Genomic DNA, 13,692 nt, shown 5'->3' on the forward strand with positions numbered 1-13,692 from the left:
GATCTTGCTTTTAGCAAAAGACATAACTAAAAAGGGCACTAACCTCAAGAGCAGATGTGTAAAGGAGAAATTTATGTGATCTTGACAAAAAAAACAGGTATTTTACAAAGTTCACTGTCGCACCGTTAGGAAAATAAACCAGTTTGATATTTATAAACTGCGCACTTACCAGCTGCAATCTTTACCAAATTTTACTGGTGCATCGATCCCAATTTAGTTACATTACTTGCATAAGATATTAGGTGTTTCATTCAAACTTGCTTTTTATACAATTTGGACGCGATTTTCTGCAATTCAATTTTCTTAGTAATTTTCATCAATGTTACTTTAAATAAACTAAAGTTTATGTTCTAAGGATAAAGTTGTATATTTGTACAGATCTCCTTATCGCTTACGACATATGTTCTTGAGTTACTACGAGTTATAAAAACGCTTACATATACATTTTATTCCATCATATCGTAATTACAACAATCCAGTTATCTTAATTTTTTTAAACATCAAGAAAACAAATATTCTAAATTTTGATAAAGAGAGACAAGGAAAATATGTAAGTGTTGTTGCAGACAGCGAGAGCGGCGCGCGCGGGCGCGGGCTGAGGCCGCGAGGCCGGCCGCCGCGCAGATCACACTACATGAGGTTCTAAATACAGATGCATTGTTATTTTTTTATAATAAAATCCTATTTTACTTTAAACAGGTCACTAGTAATTTACAAAATTGTTTTAATTTAGGTTTTGAAAAATTATGCTTATTGTGAACATTTTTTACATTATATGTTGCTCTTTACTTGATTAGTGTAATGTGGCTGAATTTTATGATTGTAATGACCTGTCCCACCAAATTATAAATTGTCTGATAACAATCCAACGTGTAAAATATGTGTTGGAAATATCGGATTTTGATCCCTTATCTGACTGACCTCATATTTAAGCTATCTGAGCCTCTATCAACCAGTGGTGGGACAGGCCCTAAGAGTATTAGTGATTGTTTTTTAAGAATATTGATGTGTATAACTGGCATTAGGATAAGTTTAATGTCTCCTTTACGTAAATACTATGACTCAATGGAGTAGCTTAAACTTATATTCAATAGTGTTTAGAAGAAATAATTTAAATGATTTAGCCACTCTAGGCATCTTATATTAAATAGACATTGATAATAGATATTAAATATTCATCTCGTATTCAGTAGCATAACCGGCATTTTTTTATTTGTGGTACTAGTGTAAGAACATTTCCGAACATTAGTATTTTATTCCTAATAAATTTATTCCAACAAATTGTTGTTTTATTTATCCACATGAACATTTTTAAATTATAATATTGTAAAATGTTTGTTCTCCTGTTGATATACATGTATAGAAACATTTCATCAATTCCCTCAACCAAGCAGAGTTAGCAATATAATTTTGTCATTTCTTCCGACAGCATGGTAAGTAGTCTTTACCTTCAACACGCACTGTGTGCCGCATAATTAATTCACAATCAAATTATGCAGATAGGTAATGATTTTGTTTCAAAGGTCATTCCACTAATAGTAAGTTTCTATTGCCTAAATACATATAAGTAAATATAAAATAAACGTATTTTGTTGACAAATCAAGACTAATAGAAGTAGCCTATGTAAGACAACAATATAAAGCATAATAAAGCAATAGTCTTATCTGTCTATTGTTAAAACAAAGCAATTTTTAAATTTTGAAGTTATTCAGTTCCTTTTGTAGCTGAGTATAGGAAACTTTGAAGCAATAAGGAAATATAGATACAGGTTAAAGAAACAAAGATTTCTATTACCAAATAGAAATCTCTTCTGCTTGTGGCCCTTTTGCTTAATTGCTTTGTATGTGATCATTCATCACTAAAGAATGGAAAGACGGCAAATTGCAATGATTTGTTTTATGGTAAAAAAATTCATCGCTTTGCTAAATAAGTAGTTTTGTGAATAACAGCCTATGATTGATTCAATATGTGACTAAAATAACAATTTGGATTGGAAATCAATATCTCAAGTAATATTTCCTTACAATATCCTTGAAACTTAATGTAACATTTCCTTTAAATGTAGTGATAAAATGATGCATTGTAAAAGAAATAAACCTGTAACTGGTTGGATCTTGTGAAATAGCAGTTCTTTTTGGAAGCTGGTTTTACATTGTAAAATTTATATTTCTGGTTGCTTGTGAAAAAATATTTCCTTTATTTCACATACTACAGAAAGACAATATTTTCTCTACCTTATGCCAATAACATGATCTTAACACCCTTATATGCAAAGAGCCAAAACAGCGGTGGAAAATTAATGGTACTTTCTGAGTGGGATCGGAGACTTATGCCTGGTTTACATTGTGGCAGAAAAGTAGGCCAGTAGGTCAAAATTAGCACTAGTGTTATTGTAAAAACACTAACTGCTGCCAGTGATACCAGACAGTCCAGGCCAGGCCTGCAATACTTTCTAACTATAAACAGTACATTATATGGTAGATATTTTTACAGTGGTAACTCATGACAAATTTGATGTCACCTTACCCTAGTCAAAGGACCTGGTCAACTAGGGTGTGGTGTTTCTTATCTCAAATGATTTTGCTGTACAATTTCTATTGATAGAATTTTTACAGCGAAATCATTTGAGATTAGATTGTTTATGCATTGTTGTTTGTGAAATTTCAAGTAATCACATACTACACTGTTTGAATGTTTAACAATGGTCATATAGTAAAGCTGTTTGTTTAGATTTTATTGAATTTATTTTATAAGTATAAAAGGGGTACCAGTGTCTCATATTATAATTTGTTCTTTGTTGTTAGTCATTTTAGTTTTTCATGCAATACCAGTAATTTAGATCAACTGATAAATTATGATTAGTTACTAAAGGTTGATTAGTAAAACTTGATATCCTTTTTGTATAGCTTTATTGTTTTGTTACAGAAATTATTACACTCTTAATCAAACAAAGAAATGTTTTTGCCCACAATTGTGATATTTCTAAAATTATAACAACTTTGCATAAAATATGGAAATAAAAGTGGAAGATGCAAAAAAATCAAATATCACCATTACAACATAATACATCAATATTGCTAAGCCTTAATCCTAAATAGTCGCCATATGCAGACATATTCACGAATGACGGCGATAAATGGGTTTTAAAATTGTAAAGATATTAATTAATAACCATAAACATTTTCATCGGAAAATGCAATGTACAAGAAAAAGTCTTCATCGTGATGCTCTTGGTAGAGTGAGCCCATTGTAGCAGATGTGGGAGGAATGACGTTGTTAACGAAAAAGAAGAGCGCATCCTCAGGCCGAAGGTGGATACGTTTCCTGATCAAAAAATAAAACTGTCCAACCGTGAGATCGGATGGTACCAAATACTTCTTTTTGTCGAGGTCTCCTAGTCTGGCCTTCGGTGCTTTCTCCACGATCACTGGAACACGATCAGGATATTTCCTGCGTATTTTTTCGCCCTCAGTCTTCCTTTTCTCAAAAGAATGTTCTTCTTTGTATTGGAACTTCATTTTTGATCAAATTCACGCTTTAATTTCCAAATTGACGGAGCTGAATCAGAACTGCGACTTGTTTTTTGTTTTTGCGTTATTGTTTTAATAACGCAAACTCAGTGACGCAATCAGCTGATATGACAACATTGAGAATTTGCGATGTTTTATTCAACGACAAAGAAATACGCCTTTTTAAGATCAATTGCAAAATTTTTAAAGTAGGTAAAAAAAAATATCTAAAAATTAATGTACTATTTCTTTTTAAGTTTTTTTTTTCTAGTAAAATTATTGTCATTTTCACATAAACTATTGATTTATGGCAAACAAATCTGGCAATCAACTGGTTGATGATGGTTGTCTTTGGATTCTTCCTGCAACAAGAAAAGCGTCCGTTTATGTCTTTTGCTTGAGATAATTTTAGCACCTTTATTTATACTCTCGAACATATCTAATTCCAACTTTTATCATGCGTAAACGAAAGTCACTCAAAAAAGCTGATGATGACTCCGATGGATCGGAGCAAGGCGGTGAACCAGAAGAATTTCAAGATTCTGGTGAAGATTGGACACCGGATGCGGATTCGGTAACGTAGCTGTGTATTACTACCTCAATAATGATATAAAGCTATAGTGAATACAAATTAATATTGTGAATTATTAAATAACAATAACATATACTACCATTTCAATATATAGTCTTCATTTTCTCACGAGTTAGGTTAGGTTTCTGTATCGGCGTCATATTTGTTTTCTTACCCTTGCATTAATTTGTCATCCAATGTGTAATATCATTTCAATAACAGCGACGTTGCAGTTTAGTCCACGGTTAATCCCTTCTTAGTAACACAGTAGTCTACAATTCAAAAATAACATGTTCATTATTGATTGATTTATATGGATTTGCTGTGAAATAATTCGCTTATTATACCTTGTTCACTGGATTGTCTGCTATTATAAAACCATACTATTTATAAGCAAGCAGTTAAGAGTGCTAAAGTAAATAACATATACATTTATACATAAGTAAATATTCTTATTTTAAATAACTTTTATAGAATGAACAATCGACCAAAGGTGGTCGCAAACGAACTTCGCGAGCTGCATTGAATAATTCAAAAAAGAAACGCAAAAACTCTACAACTGAAGAGAGTGAAGGGGAAGGGGAGGAAGATGAGGAAGCGGAAGATGAAGAAGGCGATCTAGATGAGGAAGAGGGTTCAGATGAAGAAAAGAATGGTTCCGATGGAAACAAATCTGACTCAAGCCAATCTAAAGATGTACCAAAGCACTTTCATGTATGTAGACTCTTATCATTTATTGAGATGCTACTGTTTTTTTATTATTTTTCAATTAATGTTATTCATTACCATTTTAGTCTGGAAATTTTGTTTTGCTGAAATCTGATGTTAAATGGGATGGTGACACTGTTGTTTCAAAACTTGATGAATTAAATTTGTGGAAAATTGATGGAAAAGCACTATTACAAAAGTTTATACCTATGGAATCATGTGGAAAAATTCTTCACAAATGTACATGTGTGGTAAGTTCAATAGTTACAGCTTTTTTATTATTTTTTATTTGAAAAGACAACATACTTTTAATGATAATATATATATTTACAGTACTCTGGATGGAATGTTGACAACCGGGACAATTACTATCCAATAACAGAAATCTTGGATCGCAATCCTCGCACCGATTCAAAAGAAATATGTGTAGCATTGAATCTTAATGACCTAATTACAGTAAGAGACAAGTAAACATGAGGTTTTTTTACTTAATTCAATTAGATAAGTCAAAATAATAATAACTTTTACTTAGCACTGCATTCCAGATTACAATATGTAATTGATTTTATAAAAAGGGGATTAAATGTTCAATAAAGATTTAATTGTTCTTTTTACTGCTTAGGTCTGAATCTATTTCCTACCCTCTCCTATAAGCCTATGTAATAATGTCTTATCATGCATGATGCATGCAGACCTCTGAGCAACAAGTAATAAGCTACAACCTGCTCTTTATATGTTCCAAATATTGAATAATAATTACAGTAGTTATTAACATGGGATACCTTTCATTTGGTACTAGTTGGTATATCTCTTGTTATTCTAGATTAGTAGTCAGATGAAAGATACTATCAAAAGCAATCAATTTCAACACACTCCGTGTTTGAATATAGCTTCACCATGGTATTATGGGCGTCGCCAGGGAAGTGCGGTTGACCTAGATGCAAAAATTGTAAAATAACTACGTAAATTGTTTTCAAATATTAAGGTTTTCACGATTCCAATGACCAGTGTTGTTAGTTGACTTGTTGGTTGTTCATTTGTTAGAATAAAAATTCCTATTAATTCCCCCTTGACCACCACCCACCCTAGGTCAATGGCTGGCGACATTCGTATATGTATAATATGTTTTATAGTTCATACTGCAATTTGACTTCTAAGAGAGAGTTCCTGCTATTATAGCATTTGCCTCTCCGCCAAAATAATAGAAACAAAAATTACTAATACATATAAGTTGCGTAAAAAAAGAAATGAAAAGTGTCATAAGCCCTCCGTTTTGTTTATTTTCATGGATGATATCGACCGGGATCCCGATAGAAAGGCGGTATACATTTTATCCCTTGGTCCTAGTGATGGAATCAAGTTGCTTTTCATTTGGAGACTAGTATTTTTAATGTTACTCGCACTAGTAAAATTTTTGTCAACTCAAATTGATTCGAATTACGAATGACTCATTGTTTATACCGAACCGAGTAAGAAATTTCAGTTAATTTTGCTATGTTATTAAAAATATATTACCTTTGTTCTTTTGTTGAGTTTATTTCAGTTAATTTTAAAACATGTTAATTATTATTTAAATTGTGTAAGAACATAATCAAACTGTTATACTTGGATCTCATGAAAATTCACTCGAGTTTTATATTCCGAGTGACGGTGAAAAAAAAATCACTTGAGTCCATCACTATTTTGGGGCTATGTTTGCCCCAAATATAATTTTATATAAGCTGTGCTGATTTTGGTCTATGGTTGTTTTGATTGTCAGTGTTAGTGTCAAATTATTACTTTTCCGTTTCGCATTTTTTTGTGTCAATTGCCAAATTGTATATTCAATAAAAATATATCGATATTTTTTTTTTGTAATACAAGAATATTGGCAGTACTTCATAATGGCAGACGTTCAACCAGAGTTTCAAGGTAAATTGAATTGTACAAAATTACTCTTTCTTTAATCGTGTCATATAAAACACAATAGTGAAAGTATCTGAAGTTCATTCCAGTAAACATTAGTATAAAAGTTAAGTTTTACAAAGTATTTAAAATACCATTTTATGCATTGTTCACAGAACAGTACTGTGCGGTTTGTTTACAAATGTATGATCACCCAACTAAACTTCCCTGTGGTCATATTTTTTGCTTCCTTTGTACCAAGGTAAGAATATTTGCAATTTATTTTTATTATTTTCTACATAAGATTACATTTCCTGAATAATCTAAATTGCTAGTCATTATTTCTCTTGAGAGATTATGGTGTGTAATACCCAAACCTATTAAATGAAAACACCTTGAAGGAATAGCTTTTAAATACAAAATGATAAACAAAGATGTAATGAAAACTAATTAGTTGCAATATTAAGTTAGTTCGATGGATGGATTTATGTTTGTTAGTTTGTTGCCTAATCTGCTCAACCAATCTCAATGATATAATAGATGTAGAGGATAGTCTGGAAAAACACATACACTGCTTATTTTGTTCTTTTTTCTAAATGTAATGCGGACAGAGTTGCGGGCGAAAGTTAGTTCATTTATGTAAAAAAGCATATTTAAGAATGATAATGTTTATCAACAGGGTATAGCTCTGCAAAACAAGACATGCGCCATGTGCCGTAGTGTAATACCAAATGATTATTTAAATAAACCTGTTTTATTATCATACAACAAAAATATTGAGGAAAATCGCAATCAAGATTATCAGTGGTATTATGAAGGAGGAAATGGTATTTATATGAATTTTTCTCAATTATCTTTAAATAAGCATTAAAGAAGGGTGTATCATTTGTTATAGTGTGTGTTTATTTTTGTAGTACCTATTAATCCAATTTTAATTTTGTTAAATTCAGGTTGGTGGAAATATGACAAACGTAGCAATAGCTATTTAGAAGAATTGTACAACAAAGGTGAAAAAGAAGGCTCTTTACTATTAGCTGGATATTTGTATCGGATAGACTTTGATAAAAATATTCAAGTCCGTGTGAGTGATCCAACAAAAAAACGCAAAATACGACGCGACACACCATTCTTGCCTGCTAAAGGTTTGTCTTGACATCTATTACTCAATTATCCTTGAAAATACTCATTTGATAATGAAAATATTAAATAAAATAATGCAGCATACTGACTGTCCTATTACTTGATTTCGATTTTATTTTGAGTCTCTAATAAAAGTCATACGATTTTTTGTTGCATTTGTAATGATTAAAATAATTAAATTATATTTTATTAATGGTAGAAATTTAAATACTTTAACATTGTAGGCATTGCCGGTATTGATCTTAGTAGCAGCATTGAGAATCTGGAATCTCCAGCTGAAGTTCAAGTTTTAGACAATACGGAAAGAGATGAGGAAGTGGATACAAGTGTTGAAATTATTGACGAAAACTCTGCAGATGAAGATTCGTTCTCCGAGATGGTCCGTAATTTAAGGTACACCTTAAATATTTAAAGCATAACATGCTATATGTTAAAGGCACACAGTTACCGAAAATCTCTGGGTTTATTTATAGTAAGTTTTTATACTTTATCAATAATTATTTGTCATAATTTCAGTGTTCTTTCATTGGGGGAACAAGAATCATCAAGTGATTTCTCAGAAACAGAGAATCCATAAATATATTTATGCATTCATGTTTACAAGTACATATATAATTGTATAAAATAATATTAAATTCTTTTACAATACTCAATACAGAGTTAACATTGTTGTGTCACAAAATAAAATCTATTTCATTACTCTCAGTCATCTTATTTATTTCCCCATTCTCCCTGCTGTAGAGCTGAGGAACAATTAAGAGTTTTAACCTTTTTAGTGATGCAATTATGCACACTCTGCAGACCTTTTTTACTATTCATTTTAATTCTAAAGATACATCAACATAACTCACCTGTAACCTAAAGGGGCAAGCAGAGACCATGGACATTCATTACACACCTCTCGCTTCTACATTCACACATCCATGAATTTTATAAATGTTATTTTTTTTAAGGCCCTACTCGTAGAGATTGAAACAAGTCAGCAAATGTATGGAACCAATACAGAAAAAGAAAGAAGTGTAACCACCAAGAACTTGAAGAAGAAGGAATAGAGATTAAAACAAGGCTGGATTTTAATTTAAAAATAAATATAAATTCACAGCTTGCTGATTTTAAAGCCACGGGAAAAACCATCCCCATAACACAAAAAAATGTTACAAAATATAAAATATACTTAGATGTCTCTTAGTGAGAGAATTGGAACCTGAAATGTGGCATGTACATTATTTTCATATATTTATAGTTTATTTTATAATGACAAGAGTAAATATGTAATAGTAAGGTGCAATGAACCAAGACAAAGCAATATAAATAAATCTAAATCATGACAATTTTTAAGAATTTGTTATTCATATAACAATTTAAAATAATAGGTTTTTATTTTCTATTATATTGCAAATAATACTATATTGGTCACTTTACTTAAGGCACATTTAAAAGAATTGTCATGTGTTGTTTTATTTCTTACTATTTTTTGTTATTTGTCCAATTTTGTTGAACAACTATTTTTATTTCAAATTTATTTTAAATGTTGATTTCTTGAATAAATGATGGGATATTTTTTTTTTGTATCATTGATAATTTTCTGTACCACTCCAATTATGTCAGGTCCTATTAAATCTAAGGTAGTTACATTAACTTATTAAATCAACCTATTTAGCAGTATTTATTGAACAAGCAAGCTAAATAAAAAGGCCTTGTTCTTGGAATTCCATGGCAATAGGTTTGCTTTTCAAACGTCTGTAACACAGTTAAATTAAAAACTAAGAATTCAAATTTCAAATTTTTATTATCTACATCATTAACTACTTAACTTTATATCTAGAAAAACTACCAAGGCCTTACAGGGCTCTGGCTTGCATGTGTCAATATCCAGGTGTTGTGAGGTTTAGCTTTCATTGCCATCTGTTTGTGTCGAGGGTATTCAGCACAAATTACGTATTTCCTTTCATCACGAAAAACAAAATAACATGATTTGCAACGCCTTCGTACCCGCCCTTTTATTTTAAATCCACATACTGGGTTTATTATAGGGCTAGAAACTTGTAATAACTTTTTTCTAGTTAAGTCTTGTAGTGTACTAAAAAAATATGGTTTTACAATCGTAATTTTTGGTATGTTACTACTCAGTAGAGTTCGAGTCAGATTTATTATACTCTGCATATTATCTGTAAGAAATTAAATATATTTAATATAATTATTCTGCAAACAAAATTGATAACTTTTTTAAGAGTCGTAATGGTTAATACCTTAATTTCAAATTTCGGTATGTTTTTATAACAATGTAATTTACTTATCGATTAATTGAATTAAATTCGTAAAAATAAAATATTAAGTTAACCTCTAAGAAAAAATAGTGACATTGACAGCTGTAAGCAAAGAAACTGACATGACATTTATAAAGAGTATATAAGTAACTTTATGGTTACACCCTTTAGATTAGAATCGAAGAATTAAAAATATTTTTTTTTATTATTTAACAATAAATATATATGATTGTCTTGCAATACACGATAATTTAAAACACGAACCTGCTGAACAAGTTTAAGTATAGACTCCCTCATGTTCTGCGATCTTCTAGTATGCTTCTACTACCAGTAGATTTATTTATCGAGACATACACATGAATTATTCATATGAAATGTAAGTCTCGATAAAATAATCTACTACGAAAAGGCGGTGTTAAGGGCGATCGATTAGGTTTTCAGTTTAAAATTCTATAGTTTTACATTTAATTAATGAAAATATCGCCAAAACCTCAGTGTGCAGTATGACCATGGTACTTTAGCGTTAGACACTGGGCTGTACTTTGAGTAGTTAATTACTATGGTTAACTAGTTTCTTAGCTTGCAGAAAAGTGTCGTATTAGAGGTAGACAATCTAGCTAATAGACCTAAAGGGAAACTCCGTTAGCTTCCGCCCTCTTTTCTGCGCTTTAGAACTTACTGCTTCAGTGGACCATTGAATGCCCTAATTCGACCGCTTTATAGCGTGGAGGAAAATTCTAAATTATTCATTAGATATATATTTCGCAAGGTTTTTTATAAAACATTAAACCACGTTATGTTTTTACTTGGAATCTAGAACTGAAATACCCTTCAACATATGTAAAGAAGTGGTGAATTCCGGAACAAAGGACTAAAGAAACAATATGTTAATGCAAAGCATTGTTCACGAACGCCTCACATAACACGATTGCAAATGTATTCATTTCATAGTTGTTTCTGAGTCACGACAAGGGGAAGTAAGTAAAGGCAAGATATTTATTTTCTAATTTTAAAGTAAGTGTTGAAATAAGTAAAAGTTAAGTAGTTATCGTATATTATGTATGAAAATAATATAACAAAATGCGTCTACAGTTACGAGGTTAACGACTAAGAAAAGTTTACTTGATATAAATAAGAAAGTTTTTTTATGCAGAAGGTGTCTGCAGGACGACTACATGGTTTTGTATGAAATAAATGTAGAACACTGTCAGGGAACAAATAGGCTCCTATTTAAGTTTTCTTAAGTGACGTGCATGTCTACTGTCTTTACATTTTTAGGAAATCTATTTTCTCTTTTTTATAAGGGAATAAGAGGGCTTGGAATATAAAATGTTTCACAACTCTTCGAGTAATTCATTCTACAGCTGGGAAATGATATAAAAAAAAAATATCTATATTACACATATATCTAAATATATATATCTATATAAAAACGAATACAATTAACTTACTACTATAACCCAAAGGGGTAGGCAGAGATTACATACTACGGTAAAAATCGAAAACTGGCAGAAAAAAATAGTATCGATGACTAAAATGGTATAAATTGTATTTGAACTTTTTGACATATTACAAATTCACAAGTCATACTAAATTTAACTGTAATTTAATATAATCATACGTGAGTTTTTATTATATTTGGATTATCAGTTGCGGGTCATGATGCTGTAAGCACCGTGACCTCAGACCGTGATCTCCCGGCGCGCTCTCTGTAATCAAATGAACTGGCGATTCAGTTTAAGACAAACGTGTTACAGGTTTAAATCTAATATGTCTAAGACGAGTACTAAGTCTTCAAAAGTAAACAAAAAGGCAATTACATCTCCGGATGTTTATAAGCCTGTTGGACCTTACAGGTAAGAAGTACGTTATTATAAATTTCGATCCTTTTGACATCGACTTTATCAATAAATCGTTATGTCAACATTGTCATAACATGACTGAGGGTAGTGCTACAAAAGCAAGTGCATATACAAGGGTGTTTTGGTAATTATAGTTAAAAGTTCACATAAACATTATAACATATGATTTGGCATTAACATAATAGTAATGGTGAAAATAGATTTTTCTTTTTTGTTTTTCTTTCAATCTATTTTAGTCATCTATAGAGGTAAATAAAATTGATGAGCTGGAGTGCACATGTTACTTGAAAAAGTTGAACCATTTGATTATTTTTAACGAAAATAACGCTTCTTGACTCCGCAAAGGGTGCGGATATATAAAATCAATAAGAAATCGTTGAGTTAAAGTTCAGTGACTTGTAAATGTACCCTCGGCACTGTTCACGACTCCCACACCCCAACCTAACATTTATAAATATAATTATTAAATTTACTAAAAAATACCAATAACTAACAATTTTGAAACCGATTTTGATAAAAATTGTACATAGCCGACACCCTCGACCTCACCCTTATCTAATGAATATAGGCATCTGTAATTTTTTAGCTTGTTGCAGATGTTCACTGTTTCAATCGAAATCTGAACAGCAGCGGCTACTTCTCTAGTGTTACCAACTAGCCGCTTTCTCACTTGTCAAATAGTATTAGTCCATAAACTACAAATAATGTTCCTTGACTAGGTAGAGAGAGGGACTCGATAAATAACGGGTGGTGTGTATTCCAGCCAGGCGGTGCTGACGGACAAGACGTTGTACGTGTCGGGCGTCCTCGGCCTCGACACGCAGTCGAACATGATCTGCGGCGTCGAGGGCCAAACCCGGCAGGCGCTCAACAATCTCAAAAGTATCTTGGAGGCCGGCGAAAGCTCTCTTCAGGGTGTTCTAAAAACCACGATCTTACTTACTAGTATGGATGATTTTCCATGTGTTAACAAAGTATATGCTGAATGTAAGTCCTATAACTTATTTTAGTGGATAAACTACTATACTAACAGAACAATATATCTCAATAACATCATTTTAATAGTTTTATTGGTTCTCAGTGTTAAGATAGAACTGACGCTATATTTACAATGTGTTATCTGTATTCACTATCTATGGACAGTATTGTAATAACTGTCCTAATTGCGCAAGTCAGTCTAAATAACAATTAGCATTTTAATACAACGGGAAAATCATGAAAGGAAATTGTTGTTTAACTACAGGTCACTTCTCTCCTTAATTAGAGGTAAGCAGAAATCATCTAATTTTTCCTACTTTAATTTAAGTTTCGTTTGTGATTTTGTTTAAAGTTTTCTCCGACGTGTACCCGGCGCGATCAACGTTCCAAGTGGTGAAGCTGCCGCTCAACGCGCTGATCGAGATCGAGGCGATCGCTCTAATCGGCATCAAGGAGATGGCTTGTCCATGCTCGCGCTGAACACTCGCGGCTTAATTTGAGTTTTATTTTGTCTGTATTTATTTGATAATCTTCGATAAAAACTAGTTGCGCATATTCTTGTAAAATATAAACAATTTTAATGCATATTTGTTTATTTTTCATGTGAACGTTTATAGATAAAAATAAATGTGATCACTACGATAACTTTACTTTGTATATCCTTCAATTGTAAATTAATCCACTCGAAGAAAATCTTAAGATTAAAGGCTTTCGTGTAAGCCAAAACGATATTACAAAAATATAACCCAGTTAGTAAACTCCTAAGTACAAG

General features: G+C 31.6%; 4 protein-coding genes across 5 annotated transcripts; 3 read left to right on the forward strand and 1 right to left on the reverse strand.

Moving 5' to 3' along the window:
* Positions 1–2,893: 2,893 nt before the first annotated feature.
* On the reverse strand, positions 2,894–3,637 carry LOC106109753 (gamma-aminobutyric acid receptor-associated protein). The gene has a single exon (XM_013291355.1). It carries the CDS (start codon positions 3,517–3,519, stop codon positions 3,166–3,168), a length of 354 nt encoding a protein of 117 aa, XP_013146809.1. The 5' UTR covers positions 3,520–3,637; the 3' UTR covers positions 2,894–3,165.
* Positions 3,638–3,854: 217 nt separating this feature from the next.
* Positions 3,855–5,391, forward strand: LOC106109752 (U3 small nucleolar RNA-associated protein 14-like). Its single transcript, XM_013291354.1, has 4 exons — positions 3,855–4,084; positions 4,556–4,795; positions 4,876–5,040; positions 5,123–5,391. The coding sequence occupies exons 1-4, from the start codon at positions 3,968–3,970 to the stop codon at positions 5,258–5,260; spliced, it is 660 nt and encodes a 219-aa protein (XP_013146808.1). The 5' UTR covers positions 3,855–3,967; the 3' UTR covers positions 5,261–5,391.
* Positions 5,392–6,561: 1,170 nt separating this feature from the next.
* Positions 6,562–8,818, forward strand: LOC106109751 (E3 ubiquitin-protein ligase rnf146). 2 transcript variants are annotated; one of them, XM_013291353.1, is made up of 6 exons: positions 6,562–6,700; positions 6,850–6,935; positions 7,353–7,500; positions 7,624–7,815; positions 8,038–8,206; positions 8,767–8,818. In XM_013291353.1, the coding sequence occupies exons 1-6, from the start codon at positions 6,673–6,675 to the stop codon at positions 8,777–8,779; spliced, it is 636 nt and encodes a 211-aa protein (XP_013146807.1). In that variant the 5' UTR covers positions 6,562–6,672; the 3' UTR covers positions 8,780–8,818. The 2 variants fall into 2 exon arrangements, with proteins under 2 accessions (XP_013146807.1, XP_013146806.1); XM_013291352.1 differs by lacking the exon at positions 8,767–8,818 and adding an exon at positions 8,330–8,518.
* A 2,818-nt stretch (positions 8,819–11,636) lies between these two features.
* LOC106109721 (rutC family protein HP_0944) lies at positions 11,637–13,507 on the forward strand. Its single transcript, XM_013291321.1, has 3 exons — positions 11,637–11,936; positions 12,706–12,929; positions 13,273–13,507. The coding sequence occupies exons 1-3, from the start codon at positions 11,800–11,802 to the stop codon at positions 13,398–13,400; spliced, it is 489 nt and encodes a 162-aa protein (XP_013146775.1). The 5' UTR covers positions 11,637–11,799; the 3' UTR covers positions 13,401–13,507.
* The last annotated feature ends 185 nt before the right edge of the window (positions 13,508–13,692 follow it).

Source organism: Papilio polytes, unplaced genomic scaffold, assembly GCF_000836215.1.
Source record: "Papilio polytes unplaced genomic scaffold, Ppol_1.0 DF821067.1, whole genome shotgun sequence".
Taxonomy (NCBI): Eukaryota; Metazoa; Arthropoda; class Insecta; order Lepidoptera; family Papilionidae; genus Papilio; species Papilio polytes.

Excerpts from the sequence above, each read along its gene's own strand:
- LOC106109753 (XM_013291355.1), bottom strand. The coding sequence starts at position 3,519 with ATGAAGTTCCAATACAAAGAAGAACATTCTTTTGAGAAAAGGAAGACT.
- LOC106109752 (XM_013291354.1), top strand. The coding sequence starts at position 3,968 with ATGCGTAAACGAAAGTCACTCAAAAAAGCTGATGATGACTCCGATGGA. Across the intron at positions 4,796-4,875 it reads ATGTACCAAAGCACTTTCAT|TCTGGAAATTTTGTTTTGCT; the intron begins GTATGTAGACTC and ends TTACCATTTTAG. Across the intron at positions 5,041-5,122 it reads TTCACAAATGTACATGTGTG|TACTCTGGATGGAATGTTGA; the intron begins GTAAGTTCAATA and ends ATATATTTACAG.
- LOC106109751 (XM_013291352.1), top strand. The coding sequence starts at position 6,673 with ATGGCAGACGTTCAACCAGAGTTTCAAG. Across the intron at positions 6,936-7,352 it reads TTTGCTTCCTTTGTACCAAG|GGTATAGCTCTGCAAAACAA; the intron begins GTAAGAATATTT and ends GTTTATCAACAG. Across the intron at positions 7,501-7,623 it reads GTATTATGAAGGAGGAAATG|GTTGGTGGAAATATGACAAA; the intron begins GTATTTATATGA and ends TGTTAAATTCAG.
- LOC106109721 (XM_013291321.1), top strand. The coding sequence starts at position 11,800 with ATGAACTGGCGATTCAGTTTAAGACAAACGTGTTACAGGTTTAAATCT. Across the intron at positions 11,937-12,705 it reads AAGCCTGTTGGACCTTACAG|CCAGGCGGTGCTGACGGACA; the intron begins GTAAGAAGTACG and ends TGTGTATTCCAG. Across the intron at positions 12,930-13,272 it reads TAACAAAGTATATGCTGAAT|TTTTCTCCGACGTGTACCCG; the intron begins GTAAGTCCTATA and ends TTTTGTTTAAAG.